The sequence below is a fragment of the Nicotiana tabacum genome, chromosome 1 (assembly GCF_000715075.1).
Source record: "Nicotiana tabacum cultivar K326 chromosome 1, ASM71507v2, whole genome shotgun sequence".
Classification (NCBI taxonomy): domain Eukaryota; kingdom Viridiplantae; phylum Streptophyta; class Magnoliopsida; order Solanales; family Solanaceae; genus Nicotiana; species Nicotiana tabacum.
In genome coordinates this window covers 74,014,670-74,029,690 of record NC_134080.1, presented here as the reverse complement: position 1 = coordinate 74,029,690, position 15,021 = coordinate 74,014,670, and the positions used below count along the sequence as shown (strand labels likewise).

Sequence of the window (15,021 nt, the reverse complement as noted above, 5' to 3'; positions counted from 1 at the left end):
TAAATTAATAATAGTTGAGTGACCATGCTACAACCACAGAACCCGGGAATGCCTTACACCTTCTCTCGGGTTAACAGAATTCCTTACTCGATCTTCTGTGTTCGCAGACCATAAATAAGAGTCAATTTTCCTCGATTTGGGATTTAAAATAAACCGGTGACTTGGGACACCATATAATTATCCCAAGTGGCGACTCTAAAATTAAATAAATAATCCCATTTCAATTAATGTCACTTGAATTGGAATAACTCCCATCCCCTACGGGAAAAAGGAGGTGTGACATAGTGCATGAGTCGAAGAAGAACAAGCTTGTATAATATTTCTTAAGATGATTATCATACATCAAATGTAAATGATAAGCTTATATTTATGACAGGCTTGAACCATACTCGTGGGAACACAGAAGGAGAAGAGAGAAAGCTATTGATGACTAAGATATCTCTCTTTGTTGATTCCATAACGATGACTACAAATGTTGTCTGCCCCTCTGGGCCAAGATCCCCTCTCTATATATATTAACAACTTTCTCTTTTATCCAATAGTCTTTAACCGGCGTACTTTCTCATGACTGTACCCTTCAGTACTTGCCCAAACATTACACTTGTTCTGCGATGTAAGCGTTCTGACTGCTTGACCCCGGCAATGGCCGAGGTGCTTTTTGCTATTACGCCCCGTGGGCACGACTACGACTCAGTCGACCCCTTATCGTTCCTTTTAAGAACATCTTATGGTAAGATTTTAACCCATACACTAACCAAGAGCCTCCCCAATCAAAAGCAGTTTCACTATCTCCAGGACAAGCTCGTTATGGTGCATCCGTAACTTTACTTGCCGGGGGGGGGGGGGGGGGGTCAATCATGTGGATAATATTAGACTTCAATTCAAAATCAGTTTGTTAAGATGTTTAGTGTTTGCTGTGAAAATCATACAACTTTATTCCTTTAGCAGTTTAGATGCAACTCAAATACTTGAGCTACTATGTACAACCTTCTAGTATTCAAAACAGAGGAACTTTTCTCTTAAGGAAATACGAAGAAATATTAATATAGTTTCACTGTGACTTCGATTTGCCACCATTTGACTTGTCTACATATCTTTTTGGATTAAATATATCTCCTATTACTAGCAAAAGCTTATACTCCTATATATTAATTCTACAATTTGACAGAAATATTACTGTAATAGTTAGAATTGGCCTGTTGGGCGGTGAAAATATTCGAAATCAAAATACATTAACACTATAAAAGTCTCGTTATTTCATTATTTACCTCGCCGCGGGATATCCTTAGATATTTTTACCCATTTGTCCAAGATCAAGATTTGACAAGAATTTGTAGGTAAAGCTCTTCGCCTCTTCAATTATCTTCTCTCTGGGAAATGAAACTTGCGAAGCTCTATAGAGATTAAACATTGCAGTCGGTGACTTGTCCAATTCACCCCTTATATATGCAAAAGAACTCATCATGATTCTCTTTGAAGTTCTTGAGCACATCTGTCACCAAATTAAAGACGTTACGTTAGTGGATCTGTGCAGGATTATTTCTATAAATATAAATATTACGACGACTTCTTTTTTCCTTCAACTTGCCTGGATTAACCTTAAATCCATGTAACCTCAACAGCCTGATTGCCATGCATATGTATCATCGATATCACATAGCTTTGAATTCCGTGCACCAAATATTCCAATTTCTTCGTTCCAATATCTGCAGCGTAAGAAATGAATAGCTCTTAATTAATTTGTTAAATTTATAGGCTTTAATATTCTAAGATGGAGAGACAACTTAATTGCAACAAAGTACCTGTAGACATGATTCAAAATCTCCTTGAACTCTTCCACAAAATAATGAGAGGAAATATTATCACGTGTTACAGTGAGTTTTAGCATCTGTGTAACCTGAACAAGCCACGTTAATTCCCATTCAATTTACCAAACTAAACTATTTCTTTCATTTCCATTGTTTAAACTTTAGAATATGTGTTTCTCTTGTAACCTGAGGCTTCTAAAATCATTGCTATCATTATTGTTAGAGAAAATAGAAATTAGTTATAAATTTCACCTCGAAATATTAGGTTAACCAAGTGAATAAGTTAATTTACCTCCTCCATCATACTCCTCCACAACATTTTGAAGAAATTTCAGGCATTTATCGTTATTTGTTTCCATAAAAGCAAATGCAGTAGATGCAGGGGATGTTAAGAATGACCCATTACCTCCTCCATCATACTCCTCCACAACATTTTGAAGAAATTTCAAACATTTATCGTTATTTGTTTCCATATAAGCAAATGCAGGGGATGTTAAGAATGACCCATTGGACATTAGTAGCTTCATAAGCTTTTGCCAATCCAAGTCCCTTAATCCTTCTAATGAAAATAGCAGCGATGTTGGAACTGTATGCATATGCTCTTTGGGAATTCTGAAAATCCAAATATATATATATATAGTCAAGTGAATTATGCTTTGAAAGAAATAGTTTGGGCAATATCAGTGCTGAGAAGTGAATTCTACCTTGTAAGTTTTAACTCTCTCCTTGCGCAAATTTCCTTCAAGATTGGTGCATCATAGGGAAGATCAATGTCTAAATCTTGAGCTTTTTCTAATAGAGCAGGAAACACCACCTCAAATCCACAAGTCATGTTCTCAGAATTCCCAGTTTCTAGCTTGCATATGTTTGCTTTAATAAATGTTACACCTTAGCAAAAAAAAGAATTAAAAAGGTGACTATCTTGTCACATAATAATACAACCCTGTTGCAACTTGATGTAACGTTGTTTGACTTAGCCTGAAATTTTAGGAAAAAATGAAGATTTTTAAAACTTGTAGTCTTAAATATACAATAACATTTGTGTGGCTATAAGACTTTTGAAACTCGTGGTCATAAAAATGCCACCACATTTGTGTGGCTAGAAAAATTTCTTAAGGGTAAAATGAGAACTTAGAGTTAAATTATTTTCAAATGTAGAAATATGTCACTGTTTGGGCTAGACTAATAAGAAAATAGTATCATATAAAATGAAACTGATGGAGTACTTCTGTTAATGCTATTGACACCAGAGAGCACTAAAGTGACTTGAAAGGTTTGTGTTTTTATTGATCATGAAAGTTTGCTTAAATACATAAAGTCTTACTGCTAATATTATGCTAAACAACTCTACTGCTAACTAAAAAGGAGGAACTGAACTTGAAGATAGCTAACAAACTTTCAAAAAGAAAAACAGAATCCTAAATATCTACAAGAGAGTCAACACAATCTGGTGTGTATTCCTCAATTTCTGCAGCCCAACTAAACTCCTGATTTTATTGACTGCAGCAACATTGCAATTTTTTAGGCAACTGCAACACTCTTCGTGCCTCAAGAATTGCAGACTCCAAGTTTGCTTCTAAGAAACTCAAATCTATTAACATGAAATGGCTTTGTAAACATATCAACAATTTAATCTTTTGACCTGCAATACACCAATTTCACCTCTCCTCCTTCTTGCACTTCCCAAAGAAAGTACAATTTGATATTAAAATGCTTGGTTTTACCATGAAAAACTGGATTATGAGAAATTGTTATGTCTGCCTGATTATCCACAAACACTTCTGTGCTGTCTAGTTGCTCAAGATCAAGATCTAACAGGATTTTCCTTAACCAAAGAGCTTGATTAACTGCTGCAGTTGCAGCAATGAATTCAGCTTCTGCAGTTGATTGTGCTACGATTTCCTGCTTCTTTGAGCACCATGAAAAACATCCTAAACCAAGGCTAAAACAATAACCTGGAGTGCTTTTCATATCATCAACTGAACCTGTCCAATCACTATCAGAATAACCATACAACTTGAAAGTCTGACACCTAGAAAACTTAACACCTTAGTCCAAAGTTCCCTTGACGTACCTTATCACTCTTTTGGATGCTTTCGTGTGCGTTTCACTCGCACAATTTTGAAATCTAGACAATACACTTACTGCCTGAAGAATACCAGGTCTAGTGGCAATGAGATACATAAGACATCCAATCATACTTCTGTAACTAGCCTCGTCAACCTTGTTACTACCACCATCCTTGACCAGTTTCTCTTTCTGATTTGTTGGAGTGTTCATAGACGTGTAATCTTCCATTTTGAACTTCTTCATAAACTCTCTTGCATACTTCTTTTGGCAAATGAACACTTCATTTTGAGTTTGATGAATTTACATTCCAAGAAAATAAGATATTTCTCCCAAGTCTGTCATTTCGAATACTTTCTTCATCTCTGCCTTGAATTCCTCGATCATTTCAAGGTTGTTGCCTATTACAAGAAGATCATCAACATAAAGTGATATAATTACAATATCAGAATCTCTTTTTCTAATAAAGAGAGTTGATTCACTTAGGCTTTTCTTAAAACCTAAGCCTTACAAGTGCTCATCAATTCGACTGTACCAAGCCCTTTGAGCTTGTTTTAAACCATAAAGGGCTTTCTTCAATAGATAAACTTTATCTTCATATCCCCTTGCAGAAAAACCTTGAGGCTGCTCCACATAAATCTGCTGCTGTAGAAAACCATTTAAAAAAGCTGACTTGACATCTAATTGAAAGAATCTCCAACTCTTTCGAGCAACAATAGCTAGTAACAATCTTATAGTATCAAGTCTAGCAACTGGAGCAAAGGTTTCCGAATAATCAACTCCAAAAATATGTGAGTAACCTTTCATAACAAGTCTAGCATTGAGCTTGTTAACAGAACCTTCAACATTTAATTTCGTGCGGTAAACCCACTTCACACCAATGGTCTTCCTATCTTGAGGTTATTCCACAAGCTGTCAGGTCTCGCTCTTCTCAATCATTACAAGCTCATTCTGCATTGCAGCTTTCCACTTAGGATATGAAATAGCTTCCTTGAAGCTATACAACTCTAAAATAGCCACATTGCATCTCTGGTATATGTCATAGAGTAACCTCGTTCCTCTCACAGGTTGATGATCAATGTTCTTATCAAAATCGGGTAGATTGCTTGTAATCTGCTTTTGCTTACCTTCTTCTCAGTCCCATTGCTCATTCTCCATAAAAAATACATCTCTGCTTATCAAAAATTTTCCTGTATGAGGCTGCAAAATTCTGTAAGCTTTAGAGACTATGTTGTAACCAATAAACACTCATGGTTCAGCTTTCTTGTCTAACTTGTTTCTCTTAACCTATGCAATATAAGAGAAACACAAACAACCAAAGATCTTTATTTTTTTTAAGGAAGGTTTATACCCATGTCATGCCTCAAAATGGGTCTTTCCCTCCACTACTTTTGTAGGCAACCTAAACAACAGTGTTAGCTGCTTCTGCCCATAAATTTTTTGGTAGTCCCTTCTCATGTAACAAGTGTGAGAAAGCACAAGAGAAAATATTATTGATATTATTCTCATATGTTAAATAAGATACGATGAGCCCTAAATATATACATAACATGTCCTACTCCTAATCCATATGGGATTAGTGTTATTTACTACTATTTAATATTTACATAACTATTCTAATACTCCCTCTCAAGCTGGTGCATATAAATCATATGTACCGAGCTTGTTACATATGTAGTTAATACGAGAACCAGTGAGGGACTTGGTGAAAATATCTGCAAGTTGATCATTCGACTTCACAAACTTTGTAGCAATATTTCTCGAGAGTATCTTTTCTCTGACAAAGTGATAGTCAATCTCAATGTGTTTAGTTTTCTCATGGAACACTGGATTTGACGCAATATGAAGAGCAGCTTGATTATCACACACAAGTCCCATCTGACTAATCTCACCAAATTTCAACTCTTGAGCAATTGTTTGATCCAAATTAGCTCACATGTCGCCATAGCCATTGCTCGATATTCTGCTTCTACACTAGACCGAGCAACCACATTCTGTTTTTTGCACTTCCAAGATATCAAATTTCCTCCTACTAAGACACAATATCCAGAAGTAGAACATCTATCAGAAGGTGATCCTGCCCAATCAGCATCTGAGTATCCAACGATCTGCTCATGGCCTCGATCCTCAAACAATAAACCTTTACCTGGAGCTTATTTTATATACCGAAGAATGCGAACAACTACATCCCAATGACTATCACACGGAGAATTCATAAACTGACTCATAACACTCACAGGAAAGGAAATGTCAGGTCTTGTCACTGTAAGGTAATTTAATTTACCAACCAACCGCCTATATCTTGTAGGATCGCTAAAAGGCTCCCCCTGTCCTGGTAGAAGTTTAGAATTTGGATCAATCAGAGTGTCAACAGTCTACAACATGTCATCCCTCTCTCCTCAAGAATATCTAAGGCATACTTCCGTTGTGAGATCACAATACCTGAGCTAGACTAAGCGACCTCAATACCTAGAAAATACTTTAGTTTGCCCAGATCCTTAGTTTGAAAGTGTTGAAAAAGATGTTGCTTCAATTTAGTAATATCATCCTGGTCATTGCCTGTAATAACAATGTCGTCAACATAGACCACCAGATAAATACAGAGACTCAAAGTAGAATACGATAGAATATAGAGTGATCAACTTCACTCTGAGTCATGCCATATTCCTGGATAACTGTGTTGAACTTACCAAACCAGGCTCGAGGAGACTGCTTTAGACCATAAAGTGACCGGCGCAAGCGACATACAATGCCACGAGACTCCCCCTGAGCAACAAACCTAGGTGGTTGCTCCATATAAACTTCATCCTCAAGGTCAATGTGTAAAAAAGCATTCTTAATGTCCAGCTGGTAGAGGGGCCAATAGTGAACATCAGCCATGAATAGAAAAAGGCAGACTAATGCTATCTTAGCTATGGGAGAGAAGGTATCACTGTAATCGAGCCCAAATATCTGAGTAAATCCCTTGGCAACAAGACAATCCTTAAGACGATCAACCTTACCATCCGGACCAACCTTGACTGCATACACCCAATGACAACCAACAGTAGATTTACCTGAAGGAAGGGGGACGAGCTCCCAAGTATCACTCGTATGTAAAGCAGACATCTCGTCAATCATTGCATGTCGCCATCCTGGATGAGACAATGTTTCACCTGTAGACTTAGGGATGAAAACATAGGACAAAGAAGATAGAAAAGCATAATAGGGTGATGACAAACGATGATAACTTAAACTGACATAATGGGGATTAGGATTAAGGGTGTCTGTATACCTTTCCGAAGTGAAATCGGTGTACTAGGAAGAGACAAGTCCGTAGTAGGAGCAGGGTCAGGTACAGGACATGAATTAGTTGGGCCTGATTCTGGGTGCGGACGATGATGATATGCCAAGAGTGGTGTTCCTGTGGCGGGGAGTCTAGGAGGAGCCACACTGGACTCCCCTACGGTTGGAATTGGTAAGACTTCCATGGCGGAAGGTGAAGGAGGAGCTATAGTAGACTCCTTAAAGGTCGGTATAGGTAAGACCTTAAATATATCAAGGTGGTCAGAATGGTCAGAAGAGGTAAAGAAATGTTTAGACTTGAAAATGTGACGTCAAAGGACATAAAGTACCTATGAAGATCAGGCGAGTAACAACGATATCCCTTCTGAACACGGGAATAACCAAGGAAGACACACTTGAGAGCACGAGGAGCTAAATTATCTTTCCCAGGGGCTAAGTTATGAACGAAACAAGTGCTCCCAAAAACACGAGGGGGAACAGAGTATAAGGGTGGCTGGGGAAACAATACTGCATACAGAATCTGATTTTGGATGGGAGATGAATGCATCTGATTAACCAAATAACAAGCTGTGAGACCTGCATCGCCCCAAAAACACAACGAAATATGAGATTCAATGAGAAGTGTGCGAGCAGTCTCAATAATGCACATATTCTTTCTCTCTGCAACCCTATTTTGCTGAGGGGTATAAGGACAAGAGGTCTCATGAATAATTCCTTGAGAAGTCATAAACTACAGAAATTGAGAGGATAAATATTCTGAGGCATTATCACTGTGAAATGTGCGAATAGAAACACCAAATTGATTTTTAATTTTAGCACAAAAATTCTCGAATATAGAAAACAACTCAAAACGATTTTTCATTAAGAAAATCCAAGTACATCTTGAATGATCATCAATGAAACTAACAAAATAACAAAATCTCAAGGTTGAACTGACTCTACTAGGACCCCATATATCAGAATGAACTAAAGAAAAAACAGACTCTGCATGACTCTCAATACTACGAGGAAAGGAGGCTCGGGTATATTTTTCAAGCTGACACGACCCACACTCTAATGTTGATAAACTAGACAAACTATGCACCATCTTCTGAAGCTTGGATAAGCTTGGATGTCCTAAACGTCTATGAAGGAACTCATTATACTCCCCTTCAAATAAAGAAAATCCATGGTTACCTGTAGTCTCAGTCTGAGCAATATAAACATTTTTGGGTGGGCGGCCATGTAAAGAATAGCGCACGTCATGAGTGTGTCCAAGTTTATGACAATAAGAGCACTTGGGTCTAGATCTTCCAAAAGGACCGCCTCCTCGTCTATTCTCCATAGTATGAGATGCACGATTGTCCACTGTTTGGGATGGGAGAACAGATGAGTCAAGTGTCTGTGATGAGATCACTAGGTGACTTGGTGCTGCAGCAAGGCGAAGTAATTGAGAGAATAATTCATCAATTGCGGGGACAGTCGGACTAGCCAAAATCTGATCGCATACTGAGTCAAGATCATTAGGAAGCCCAGCAAGAGTAAGAACTAGAAACATCATTTGTTGCTGCTCTTACTGCTTTGCAACACTAGCAGAAACTTGCATCAACTTCTCAAATTCCTCCATGACTGCTTGTACTTGTCCCAAGTAAGTAGACATATCTAATTCATGTTTCTTTTTTTGTCATCCGCGATATCACATCATAGAAATGAGATATGTCATTAGTGTATAAAGTGCGAGCCTTTTCCCAAACCAAATAACATGTCTGGAATGGACGAAACAAATGCACCAACTTGGAATCAATAGATCGCCACAGAATACTGCATAATTGAGCATCAATCTTCTCCCAAAGTGCTTTGGCCTTTTCATCTCCTTCACTAGACTTCGTGATTATATGATCTTGAACACCTTGACCTTTACACCCCAACTCGACAGACGAAGCCCAAGCTAAGTAGTTTGAACTTCTCATTAAAGGTTCTGAGGTAATCATAACACCGGAATTGCCAGAACCCTGGTTTTTAGACCCGAAGTCATCGACTCCCAAAGACATCGTTGGATTGAAGTGATGTCTATAAGATTATCACCAAATAATAGAAAGAATCAACTAAAAACTCGCTAAAACAGATGAAAGAAACACTGTTTTTGCCGAAAAATTACTGTAGCTGCCGAAAAAAATCAGTGTAGTCACTGGAAAAACTCAAAAATGGTCAGAATTAAAAAATAAAATTATGGGTAGGCTCGGAATTTGAGGTCGATCCAACTGCTCTGAAGGAACTTCATCAAAAAATACCCGGAAAGTACCTCACACGCCGGCGCGTGGGCTTCGGATCTTCGCCGGAGAAATTCTTCCAGCGGCGCGTGGGGGCGCGTGCAGCCTGTTTTGCCGAAGATTTTTTATTGGGTTGGTCGCCCAGCTCTGATTTACTTTCCGGTGGTGTTGGTTTTTTTGCACAACACTGACGGATAGTATTATTCTTGCGGACAGACTGTTTTTGCCCGAAAAAAGGGCTTCCGGATGACTGTTTCTCTTCCCAGAGTCGCTGGAATTTATGCACAGCGATAAATTTTCTCACGGTTGCTCTAATACCATGTGAGAAAGTACGGGAGAAAATATTATTGCTATTATTCTCATATGTTAAACTAGATACAATGAGCCCTATATATATATACATAATATGTCATACTCCTAATACATATGGGATTAAGGTTATTTACTACTATTTAGTATTTACATAACTATTCTAACAACAAGCACCTTGACATCTCCATTATCATTCTATTCTTCCTTTCACTAACCCCATTATGTTGCAGAGTATATGGGGCAGTGAGTAGATGCTCAATTCCTGCATTTTCATAGAACGTTTCAAATCGATCCGATGTGTACTTAGTACCATTATCTGATCTCAACATTTGCATCCTGCAGCCACTTTGAATTTCCAGAACACTTCAGGTACTTCAGATTTGAATCGGAGAAAATAAATCCAACACATTCTTGTCATATCATCAATGAATGCTATGAGATATTTACTTCCTTTGAGAGAAGTAGTCTTATGTGGTCCACACAAATCGGTATGGACTAATTGAAGTTTCACTGATGCTCTATAGGTTGCCTAGGGAAAAGGCATCCTGCTTTGCTTTTCCAATTGACATGTGTTGCAGTTTGAGTGTTCCTCCTCCATAGGTGGTAGTCCCTGAACCATATCTTTCTTTGACATGTAAAAGAGTGTCATCTAATGGAAATGCCCAAGTCTCTTGTGCCATACATCTGCAGTTATCACGTGGCTTGGATAGGCAGCCAACTTTTCATCCATTGGATCAAAGGAAAAACTTCTTCCTCTCATTTTAACTCGACAGACTTCTTGACCCTTTGGATCAAAGATCACACACATCCTGTCCTCAAAAATAAGCTTGAAACCATTCTCCAAAAACTGCCCTACGCTCAACAAATTGTTTGATCAATTTCAGGAACAAAGAGCATATCTGTAATTAACTTTGTACCTGAGTAACTTTCAATAGCTAATGTGTGTTTCCCTTTGACAGAAAGATAATCACCATTACCAATTTTGACTTTAGAGATTATAGATTTGTCTAACACATTGAAAATTTCCTTATCACGAGTTATATGATTTGTAAAACCACTGTCAATTAACCAACTTTCACTTGAACTTTTGCTTGCAAAACATGTCGCCACAAACAATTGCTCTTCTTCCTGTTGCTCTGTAATTTGTGCTTCATTTGATTGTTGTGGTCCTTTATCTCTACAAATAGTCTCTGCATGTCCAAGTTTATGACACTTTCTGCATCTCATATCAAGTTTTCTCCAACACTTGAAGTGTGGATGGTTTCTCTTCCAGCAATGCTGGCAAGGTAGATATTTTCCACTTTTATTGTTATTGCTATTATCAGTTGCAGCAACTTCTGTTGACGTAGAATAACTCTTTTTGCCCTTGCTGCCAGAGTTGAATAGTTACCTTGCTTGCAAAGATCCTTCAACAGCTCCCTCGTTCCTCATCAATCTTCTTTGTTCCTGTACTTGCAAAGAGTTTAAAAGTTCCGCCAAACTAATGTTTGACAGATCTTTTGTATTTTCCAGCGAAGCAATTGTTGCTTCAAACTTATCAAGTAAAGTAACAAGAATTTTTTGTACAATTCTTTTGTCAGAAAGTTCGGCGCCAGGTAACTTTGCCTTATTTGCTAGATTGATAAGTCTATCTGAGTACTCCTTAATATTTTCAGATTCCTTCATTTTTTGCATTTCAAATTCCCTCACCGGGTTTAAGACCTTCATGTCTCGAATTTTATCATCTCCATAATATTCTTTTTTTAGAAAGTCCCAGATTACCTTAGCCGAACTAAGAGTCATGATTCTGGAAAAAATAGTAGAAGATATTGCAGCACAGAGACACGCATTCGCCTTCGACTTCCTGGTCTTCTTTTCTTTGAGTTTTGATCAGAGTCATGGTAGGATTGCCTGGTAAAGGAGGAACTTCATAATCCTCCTCTACTGCCTCAAGAGATCACATGCATCTATGTAGGCTTCTATCCTAATAGCCCAAACCTGATAGTTTTCTCCATCAAAAACTGGTGGAGCAATTGATGAAAAAAAATTCTCACCTTCCATAATTTTTTAAGCCGATTTTATGGATGGTCTGATTAAGTGTTTGGATTTTCACTCAGTTGATAACTCACACTCTCACATGTTCCTTAAGATCAAAAAGCTTTGATACCACTGTTAATGCTATTAATAGCAGAGAGCAGTAAAGTGACTTGAAAGGCCTGTGTTTCTATTGATCATGAAAGCTTGCTTAAATACATAAAGTCAGTAACTGACTGTCAATAAAATACTGTTAATAATATGCAAAACAACTCTATTGTTAACTAAAAAGGAGGAACTAAATTTGAAGATAGCTATCAATCTTCCAAAAAGAAAAACAAAATCTTAAATATCTACAAGAGAGTCAACACAATCTGGTGTGTATTCTTCAACTTTTGCAGCCCAACTAAGCTCCTGATTTTATTAATTGCAACAACATTGCAATATTTGAGACAACTGCAACAACTTCATTATGATAGTACTAGCACAAAAGAAATGCTTTGTCCCTATATTTTTGTCACTCTTCCATTTTTTGAGATGTTACAAAACTTAGTCATAATTTTTATAATAGACTATTTTAATCCAAAACTACCATGCATATGCTTATTGGGGTGTTTTCATCGCTTAGAGATGCGTGGAAGGTATTATCTTTTCATGAATTTTAAGGCATTCAACCAAATCCAATTATTTCTTGAAACTGAGCAAGAAACTAGTCAATAGACTAGGTATAGACATATTTTTAGGAGTGATCAAGGTACTTTTTTTCCTTAAAGAAAAGGTCAAAAGTGTGAAACGCCTACTATAAGATAATTGTACCAGTAGTACTCAACTGACCCTAATCTTGCCATGGCTAACCGTGTAAGGCATTCAGCGGTTATCTCTACTAGAGTCAAAATCTCATATGAAACAGTTAATTTAATGCGATTTAAGTACTAAGTTCACTCACTCCATTTTTAAGGAACAACATCGAATCTTTTATTATACAATATCAAGTATTGTTAGATCCTCTCAAAAAAGTACTGTTAGTTATAGCTTCCTCATGCAGACATACAACAACGAGAAACCTCTCCATACCCACAAGAAATTCTCCAATTTCTTGGCATTTCTTGTTCCTCCAAATGACTTCGAGTCAAGGACTTTGACTTTTGGGGCGGACAATGCCTCGTGGGGAATTATTGCCAATAGCCTTAGAAGTATCATCAATTATGTGTCCAAATCTTCATTCTCTTAATAAAATTATTCCATTTCCTCATCATAAGACTTGTTAAAGCCCTTTCCCTTGGTCTAAGTTTGACAATCATTCAAATGAGAGTGAGTGGCATATTGCCGCCCTGTTGGTTTTTTAAAAGATGGGGCAACAAAAATATTAAAAATATTGATTAAAAAATTCTCTCAATAATTTTATTAAACATAACAAGGCTTTAAATAGACAATTCAAAAACAGAATCTGCAGAAAATTTGGAGAATAAATATTTGAATTCAAAAACTTAAACTATCTCAACTTACTTATCCTATTAAATTTAAATTTAAACAAAGACTCCTCCTACGACTAAACTACTTATTATTATGGTAAATCAAATATCAGCAGTAACAAATGCAAAATCCAACACTCCTCCTTGCTTTTGTTGTTGCATTGGGTTAATCTTCCTCAATTTCTACTTTGGCAATTTGTGTTTGTGCATTCTTTCAAGTGCTTTTGAACTTGCATCCATATGCAAGACTTGTTCTTTCTCTTTTCTTTTTTTTTTCTTTTTGGTTTTGCGCATAAAAAACAATCTCAAAAATTTTATCACATAAGGAACAAGTCGAAAGATCTCAACTTGGTAACCAATGTTGATTTTTCTCCGGATCTTGGCTTGGTAGTGAAGAATTTTTTTCAGAAGAAAAATTCATGCCTTTCAAAGTAATGTAATATATAGCAGCAACAGTAGGTTCAAAATTAACATGTAAAATGCTCAACAATTTCAATCTTGCATTCTCTATTTTTTCATTGTGTTTATTTGTTGCAAAGATCACAACTTTCTTTGATTTTTCAAAAGCTTCAAAATAAGATTTCATCTTCACTGACCAAATATGAAAGTTTTCATCAGTAAAAGTTTGTGGGGCATTCAAAGAGAGACTGTTGTTTGCCATGTTTGAAAATGGGTTTAAAAATTTATATTGGTTAAAAATGATTTGAAAATGGTTCTTTGGAAGAACTCATAGATCCCGTAAGACCAATGGAGCTCTTGATGCCACTGTTGGTTTTTTAAAAGATGGGGCAGCAAAAAGATTAAAAATATTAATTGAAAATGTCTCTCAATGATTTATTAAGTATAACAAGGCTTTAAATAGCCAATTTAAAAACAGAATCCATAGAAAATCTGGAGAATAAATATTCGAATTCAAAAACCTAAACTATCTCAACTAACTTATCCTATTAAATTTAAGTTTAAACAAAAACTCCTCCTACGACTAAACTACTTATTATTCTGGTAAATCAAATATCAGCAATAACAAATACAAAATCCAACACGCCCTCTGTGATAGAACCACTAAGGCCTCAAGCGTTGTCAACCATTCACAAATATCATCTTATTCTAGAAGATAAATGCAATCTAATCTAAAGAGATAACACTAAAAACAAACTGATCAAGAACTGGTGATCCAATATGCCCCCTCAAGTTAGGCTATGTGTCACTAAGCCTAACTTGAACAAATTATGTTCAAAGGCTGGTTTGGCCAGTGCTTTCGTGAGCATATCAGCTAATTGGTCAGCAGAATGAACATGAACAACTCGAACAACCTTCTGTTCAACATTGTTTCGCACAAAATTAAAGTCTACCTCAATATGTTTCATGCGACTATGAAGGCCCGGATTCTCGCTTAGATAAGTGACACCAATGTTGTCACAGTAGATAGTAGGGGTATCTCTGACAGGGAGTCACATCTCAAGTAGTAGGTTTCTGACCCACAGTAGTTCGGTGAGTGCATTGGCAACAACTCTATATTCAGCTTCAGTTGATGAGCGAGCTACAATCTTTTGCTTTTTAAAGGACCAACTGATAGGATTGCTATCAAGAAACAGAATATAGCTGGATGTGAAGGATCTATCAGTGAGATCTCCAGCCCAGTCCGCATCAGAGTACATACGCAAATTGAAATCAAAATTCGGGGATACACGTAGGCCAAACTTGATCGTACCATGAAGGTACCTAAGAACTCGCTTCACAACTTTCCAGTGAAGATTAGATGGTGATTGCATAAATTGGGATAATTTGTTGACTACATAGGAAATGTCCGACCTT

At 37.0% G+C, this 15,021-nt stretch overlaps 1 protein-coding gene across 1 annotated transcript; it reads right to left on the bottom strand.

Moving 5' to 3' along the window:
• Positions 1–4,382: 4,382 nt before the first annotated feature.
• LOC142162887 (uncharacterized) lies at positions 4,383–11,503 on the bottom strand. The gene is made up of 8 exons (XM_075219929.1): positions 11,112–11,503; positions 10,639–10,898; positions 10,404–10,573; positions 9,442–9,680; positions 9,298–9,327; positions 8,962–9,209; positions 8,337–8,570; positions 4,383–4,768 (listed from the first exon to the last, which is right to left on the bottom strand). The coding sequence occupies exons 1-8, from the start codon at positions 11,501–11,503 to the stop codon at positions 4,383–4,385; spliced, it is 1,959 nt and encodes a 652-aa protein (XP_075076030.1).
• Between the last annotated feature and the right edge of the window lie 3,518 nt (positions 11,504–15,021).